The sequence below is a fragment of the Mytilus californianus genome, unplaced genomic scaffold (genome assembly GCF_021869535.1).
Source record: "Mytilus californianus isolate M0D057914Y unplaced genomic scaffold, xbMytCali1.0.p SCAF_3, whole genome shotgun sequence".
Classification (NCBI taxonomy): domain Eukaryota; kingdom Metazoa; phylum Mollusca; class Bivalvia; order Mytilida; family Mytilidae; genus Mytilus; species Mytilus californianus.
In genome coordinates, this window is record NW_026262679.1 from 5,137,086 (window position 1) to 5,144,918 (window position 7,833).

Below are 7,833 nucleotides of genomic sequence, written 5' to 3' on the forward strand. Positions count from 1 at the left end.
TTCGAACTGTTAGAAATACAAGTTAAGGGATTACCCTTTTATATGCATGGTATCTTTGGTACGTTTTGTGTTTTTTATGTACATGAAGTGAATTTTAAAAGGCCTTTACAAATTTTTGCTATTCCGTAATATACTGAAACTTTACATTTAAAACTTCTTTTCTTCTCGAATGACTTGCAGATGACATGTGCTATAATTAAGATTTAAATACCTAATTAAGATAAAACAAGCTATTACTTCATTGTGTCTAATCTAATAAATATTATATGTGCGGGTTTATTACCATATTAACAGCGGTTGGTGCCCACGCTTTTGAATAATGGAATCAATCTATAAAACAGCACTTTCAAAATCAAATCTTTTTATAAAGAAAAATATCACAAACATTGGTGAAGTCATGGACAATTTACTTAAAGATGACAGTCTGACTTGGGACGAAAGGAGTAAAATAGGACTAGAAAAGGACAGCGATGAACAGTGTCAAATTCTCCTAGAAATATTGATAAGAAGAGGTGGAAACAACTATAATAATTTTTTGGATGCTCTGTCTCTTTCTGGAAACAACCATATTGTAGAAGAAATTGAAAAGGCAGCAAAGAAAATTGGTAAGAAGACTGTTTTATATGATATACTATATACTTAAATATGTAAAATAAACCCAGGAGTCTGGTAGAATTCTATTGAATACGATCGTAACGTTTATAATTTTGCAAGTATAACTTTTATTTACGTCTGGATTTTCGATTGATTCCAACTGAAACAGCTAAATGCTCAAATTATATGTTACCGTTAAACCAAGATATTAGATTATTTTAATTTTATGTTTACAGCCAACAGTGATAGAAAGTTTCTGTCGACAGAAAATCTCTTCGAGGAGAAGAAAAAAGGTATGGATGACGCAAAATTACGAGTTATTGAATTAGAAGAAAAGTTAAATAATAAAAAAGAGAAGCTGTCAACAGTGCATGACCAGCAAATTAGAGCACTGGAAGATCTAAAAAAGTTGAAAGAAAAGGCCAATAATCAAGGAGGAGAAATACGAATATTGGAAATGAAGAACCAGGATATGGAAAGGGAAATCAGTAGACTAAAACAAACTATTGACTATTTACAGAAACAAATTACACTGAAAGATGGTGCGTTAAAGAGGGTAATGGAAGAAAAAAGAAAACTAGAAACTGAACATACAAGAGCTATACAAAATTTAGAAAGAAAACAGGATCAAACACAGAAAACGTGTGAAAAACTATCGGAAAATGTTGTAGCACTCACAAAGGCTGTCGTTTCCTTACAAACCGAAATAAAAACTCATCATCCAAAGGAGCAGCCAAGACAGTATCAACTAGATATTTCAAATGAGACACCGAGAACTCAACAGCCAAAACGAGATAAACAAAATCTTGTTAATAAAAGCCTTCGATCATTGCCACATAAGATATCAACCTGTAATTTTGGAGAGGCAGCAGCATGGAAACAGAAGAAGTCAAACCGGTGAATCTAGAAATAAAAACAAATATCCATTTAATGTATCTACTTGTATATTTGTCGGCTTTGACTATTTTCTGCGGTGGGGATTGGGAGAAGGTCGGACGAAAAACTGCGTTTTGATTTATCGTTTGTTGTGAAGGGAGATTGAATTTTTGTAAATCACGAATTCATTATTAAAACAAATGAAATTATTTTGATTGGATTTTCCAAAACCTAATTTACAATCAAGTATGCCATCTATATGTTGTCATAATTTATTTTTATGTTTTAGATTTAAACACCTGCTCATTGTTTTAAATTGTCATATCATTAACGGTAAACCCCCTGATTAACTTTTTAGGTAAAATAATTATTGCATATTAAGCGGCATATGAAATTGAACGATACATGCACTTTTTTCAATTATTATCTTAACTATTTTTGATAATTACTATAAAGCTTTGTGAACTTTGATGAATTAGTATTTTATAATTAATAGAAATATGAACTGATACGTCAACCGAAAATTTCCAGACAAAATACCAATATTAATAAAAGATATATGGGTATAAATAAATCCTCTCATTTTAATTTAATCACAGGAAAAGTACTTCTCTGTAATACAACAGGTAACAAAAACGGAGGCAAATCTTAATGTAATGTTGTTTATAGATCCTGCCCGTAGATTATAGACGAACGATGTAGCGTATTGGTTCTTTGAATAAACTTATTCTTTAATTAAAGGGGCATTAGCTACGAGATATATATAAAAAAATAAAATATGATTTCTGTTGTTCAATTATTAATGAAAGTGATATAGCTTTAAGCAGCAATTTGCTTCAATTTTGTCAAAATAAGCTAAAAAAAAATAAATCGCTGATGAATTATTCACTTGCAAGTGAATAATTCGACCTCATTGAATCCGTATTCATGTGACCTCCAATTTAACCCCTTAGCTGGAGATGGGTTACGCGTGTATTGAGCTATTAAAAGGAAAAAGAATGTCAACATTAAAAGTGAAACAAGAATGAACCATTTGGTTGACTGATTCTATCGACAAAAATTCATTCTTATACAGGAAAAAACGATGATAAACACACTTTTTAACCTACAGTATGAAATCAAACAGACATAGAAAAATCCAATTGCACGTGGTCGCTATCTGTTTATATTTATATTTATGTTTATATCGGATTATATGACCGTTGGCAGTCTTCGGAGGTCATCTCGATGGTTAATTAGATGACGTCTAGACAAAAATACACACGGAATGTTGATACATATTATCGAGTCCATGCATTGTTAATTGTTTATTTTAGCCTTTTTTAATTTGGATATACGTTTTAGTATGTTATAAATCAAATATGAGCATTTGAGTCAAATCGGTGAACATGAATTTGACAGCTAATGCCCCTTTAAGGATATGATTTTAGCACTGTAGTTAGGTCTTTGAATATTGTCTTTATCGGTAATAAAACATAACTAGATATATATTGTTACACAAAAGTGGCGAAAAACACCTAAGGAACATTCAAACTCATAAGTCGAAAATAAACGGACAACGCCATGGCAAAAAAAAACGAAATCGACATAAAGACAAACAACAGTATACCAAATACAACATTTATGAACCCTTACGGTCCTGCATCCTGTCAATGCTTATATACTTTTTTATCTTATGTATTTTTTAAATATATATTGACATTGCACGAGTTCATGCTTCTCTCGGACTATTTATTACGTCTTTGTTCTAAATACGTCGGATGTATACTTATCAATAGTTTAGTCTAGGATAACTCGGTTTATTCAAAATAACATTAACGGTACCAATTTTTCTGCACCAGATGCGCATTTCGACAATGAATGTCTCTTCAGTGACGATCGAGGAAAAGTATTTGAAAATCTAAAGCTTATTAAAAAAATGAAGAGCTATGAACCAAAAAGGTCCCAAAAAAAGTATAGCCAAATCTGGGCAAGGAATCAGAGCTTTGCATGAGGGAGATATATTCCTTAATTTGAAATAATTTCTAAAATTTTGTAATAACAAATTTTAATAACAGAAAATCCGTATGTTCATGCCAGTTCCAAAATACTGGCTCCTGGGCTGGTGATACCCTCGGGGACTAACAGTCCACCAGCAGATATATCGACCCAGTGGAAGTAATAACATTAACAAAAGTAAACATTGGCATTATACAATGCAAGTCATTTGAACTTGGGTGGATAGTCTCATTGGCAATCAAATCACAACTTCTTATTTTAGATATTGACTAGCTTTCAAGAACTGCAATTTCTCTATGTTAGATTCTTTATTTGTGTCTTTGATGATTTTTATTGTGACTCGTACCGATCTTATGAGTCAAGCCCTTCTTAACTGAGTTTTACATTTTGTTATTTTGTGGTGCTGTTACACCACACTGCGCCAGGTAAAGAGAGGGGTGAGCGCCCAGTCCAATTCGTTATATGCCTGTCCCAAGTCAGGAGGTTGTAATGCAGTTGTTGCCGTTGATCGGTGTCTATCATATTTGATTTTCGTTTATTTTTTGTACACAACTCAGGCCGTTGGTTTTCTTCTTTGAATTATCGAGTTAAAATTTGTTGTGTCGGTTTTTTTTATAAGTCAATCTACGGTATGAGTTTTCCTTATTGGTGAAGGACATAAAAATACCTATAGTTGCTTCCATCTAAGTCATTTGGTTTCTGGTGGATAGTTGATTCATTAGCAATCTTACCAGATCTTCTAATTTGTCTAATTTGTATAATGACATACTCATTTGACATAATATGATAGAAGTGTTTATCATTTTTTTTCCCTCTTTCTCCCACTGTCCTGTCTGATGCAAAAATACAATCAAGATGTGTATAAAAATAGGAATAATACCAAGGGAACAAAAAAAACAATGAGAAAAACAACATTATATAAACAAAAGAAAAAAAAATGCCAACTGATAAACAACACTAAAAAAAGACTTAAACAACAAACTAAAGGATACTAGCCCCGACAAAAACTTGTATGAACGCAGGTGTTCCGGAAGTGTCAGCACTTCCTCCTCTTTCAGTGACACATGTCCCGTTTCTCTTTTTGAAAGCAGTTCATGAAATATTCCCGGCGGCGTGATGAGGTGTTCTGTTATACGGAATCGATGAAGTGTCTCTTGTTTAACCCTGAACCTAAATTACATTACCAACTGTATAAACCATTAATCGGTACACGCAAATACATTATCATTAGTGAAAATTCTTTAATATTTTAACTTTTTTTTTGCTTGTTTGATGTGTTTTTGCTCTTATCCACTCGATATTACAGTGGTTACCTATTTTGCAATTCTATTCTTATTTTCCCCAAAAAACGGATAAGATCGAATATTTAAATATCGTACATCTGCTTGTATCTGGCACGTTTTATGCACCATATTCCATTACATCAAACAAATTAGAACATGTATCAACTAAAAAATACTTAACTTTCCGTTCAAGTTCTGTTTATGGTTTGGGTACAAAACTTGGCAATCAAGAAATTTCTGATTTTCACTTCTCGGTAGGTAAATTTCGTCCAGTCCATTTCTGATTACTGATGACTGAAGTAGATGTCAGAGGCATGCCGGCTGTAGACTCGGAATGTAATGCATGAACTCAGGTTCCTAATATTTGTTTGTTTGGTGTTTTTTTTTTGCGATTTTTAATAACTTGGAAACATTTCAAATTCATCGGATTTCATGAACACGTTCACTGGTAAAATTAATTTAGTTTCGGCAGTTTATTATGGAAATACATTTATTGTTATTGTAGGAAACGGATTATTGTAAAACTGTTTTAACAGTAAAACAATGCAGCATGCTGACAAAATGCTTTGTTTGTTTTAAAAAGTGTACAGTATATTATAATGTGTAATCTTGAGATTGAGGAAGAAAGGACGACAACTCTGTCTGTATGGGAGAAACTCTGTCTGTATGGGAGATCGGGTAGTTATCCATGTTTTTGATACAGGCCCTCTATGGATAGGCTACCACGTGATATTTTATGTTTCAACGATCAAAGTTCATTTGTAAAATCCAATAGTAAAGAAATAAAGACTAGGTTGCAGTCAAAAAATCATTTATATGTTAGAACCTATTTGCCTTTTGACCAAACATATGTGTTTTTAATAATGCGATTGTTTATTAAATATCAAGTATAATGATAACACAATTATATAATTCATGCTTTGAGACGGCACCTGTACGTGTTGTGTATGTCATTTTAATACAGCGTGCTGTTATGCATTGTGACAATAAACCTGGGAATAGTTTATTAATATATAATGTCCCAGAATAAACTGATTATTTCTGAACGATTATCACGTGATATTTTGTATTTCAATCATAGCCTGGGAAAATGTCGGAAAGCATGAAGAAAATTAACAAAAAGATATTTCTGTTATAAATATTTATCTAAGGTCGGAAACACAGTGGTCGGAAAGCAGAAAGATGATTAACATTAGGATTTTTCTGTCAAAAATATTTAATTTCATTAAAAGATACTACCAGTCCAAGAGAATATTCATTAAAATTATTAAGTGTAAACTAATACTAAATTTATCCGTAATAGAATATAATTAAAAATGTTATATATACGTGTATTATGTCCCACAGGTTTGAACAGTGAATACATTTATGAAAATTATATACAACATATGAGCACCAATGACTGCGACAGGGATGCGTATGCATAAATTAGTATCTAAATTTTAAACGGTAGTGAATGAAAAATATACTTGCATGGTTTTAATTCACAAGGATTTTAAATCCTTGCGTCCCACAAAAAACGTAATTAATATTTTACAATAATTTAATTTTGGATGTAACGCGTCTTCTGATTGGCTGACGTTGTTTTGTTTATCAGCTCATAGACATAATTTTGTCATGTGATCGTGACGTCATCAACGTTTTTTCATGGTTTACTACCAGTATGGTTTAAAATGGAATTTAGAATTAAATTATAAGAAATGACTGTAATATTTTTTCTGTCTATTCGAAATAACATAAAAAATGTGGTGCACACTTTAAAATAACACGCTACGCGTGTTATTCAGTGTGCACCACATTTTTTATGTTATTTCTTCATAGACAGAAAAAATATTACAGTCATTCCTTAAATAATCATAAAAAAAATTAATTACTACGTTAATTGTTGTATAGAGTTTTAGTATGGATTTATAAGTCTCTGCTTATATTTTGTATAGCAATATATTAATATAATGGAAAGTTAGAGTTTTAGAAGAGATTGATTTGATAAATAAAATGTCCATCAGTGAATACTTGACGTTTGTGTTTATTTATATTATATTCTAAATTTTCGGAAAAGATTCATAAACAGGAATGTATGTAAATAATTAAATTTCAATTCTTTCTTGTTTTTTTGTTTTTAATAGTTCAACCTTTTAGCATCTAAATCTTTGCAATATGGTACGATTTTGAAAATTGTATTCATTGTGTTGACTAGTTATCCTACACGTATGGTTCATTTACATTACATATCACCCTGTTGACACGACACACTATCGGTTTGCGTTCACACAAATTCCGGATTAAATGGCAATGAATCCGTAGTCAAAACACTTGAGGTAGGTAGTTTGACATCCGAATTCAACTATTAAACAATAGATTTCAGCCAAGATTAATATATGTGATGATGCAAATGCGTATTCTTATCTAGAGTATCAGTGCGTATGCATTCTTTTTACTATTTCTTGCGCAAAAAAAAAAACACGCGCATGCATAAATATTAATTTCACTCGGGAATGTGAATTTTCGCTTTTCTTATCTAAATTCAAGACACAGCAGTAAGAGCTTGACATGTGACTTTCAAGCTTGGTCATCATTATTTAAGATATTCTGACCTCTAGCTGTTTCTCTTTTCTTTTTCTTTTTCTTTTTTTGAGTGACTGTCCTATTATAAACTTTGACATTTTCGAAATGCTAAGGATTTCCTACCCCAGGCATAGATTATCTTAGATGTATTCGACAAAACCTTAATGTCGAAATTTTGGGTCCTCAATTCCTTTCAACTTTGTACTTTATTTGGCCTTTTTAACTTTTTTTTTATTCCAACGTCACTGATGAGTCTTTTGTAGACTTAACTCGCGTCTGGCGTACAACGTTTTAATCCTGGTATCTTTTTATATCAACATATCTTTTTATATAAATTGGTTCTTTGGACAGTATGTTCATGTTTTCATAAAACTTCTGAAAATAAGATATTCTTCAAAACCAAGTTTTGCTGTAGAATAAAATTGAGAATGGAAATGGGGAATGTGTCAAAGAGACAACAACCCGACCATAGAGTAGACAACAGCCGAAAGCCACCAATGGGTCTCCAGTGCAGCGA

The 7,833-nt window shown here is 31.8% G+C and overlaps 1 protein-coding gene across 1 annotated transcript; it reads left to right on the forward strand.

The window, feature by feature from the left end:
* Positions 1-227: 227 nt before the first annotated feature.
* Positions 228-1,941, forward strand: LOC127733862 (repetitive organellar protein-like). Its single transcript, XM_052243280.1, has 2 exons — positions 228-605; positions 831-1,941. Exons 1-2 carry the CDS (start codon positions 320-322, stop codon positions 1,493-1,495), a joined length of 951 nt encoding a protein of 316 aa, XP_052099240.1. The 5' UTR covers positions 228-319; the 3' UTR covers positions 1,496-1,941.
* Positions 1,942-7,833: the final 5,892 nt, after the last annotated feature.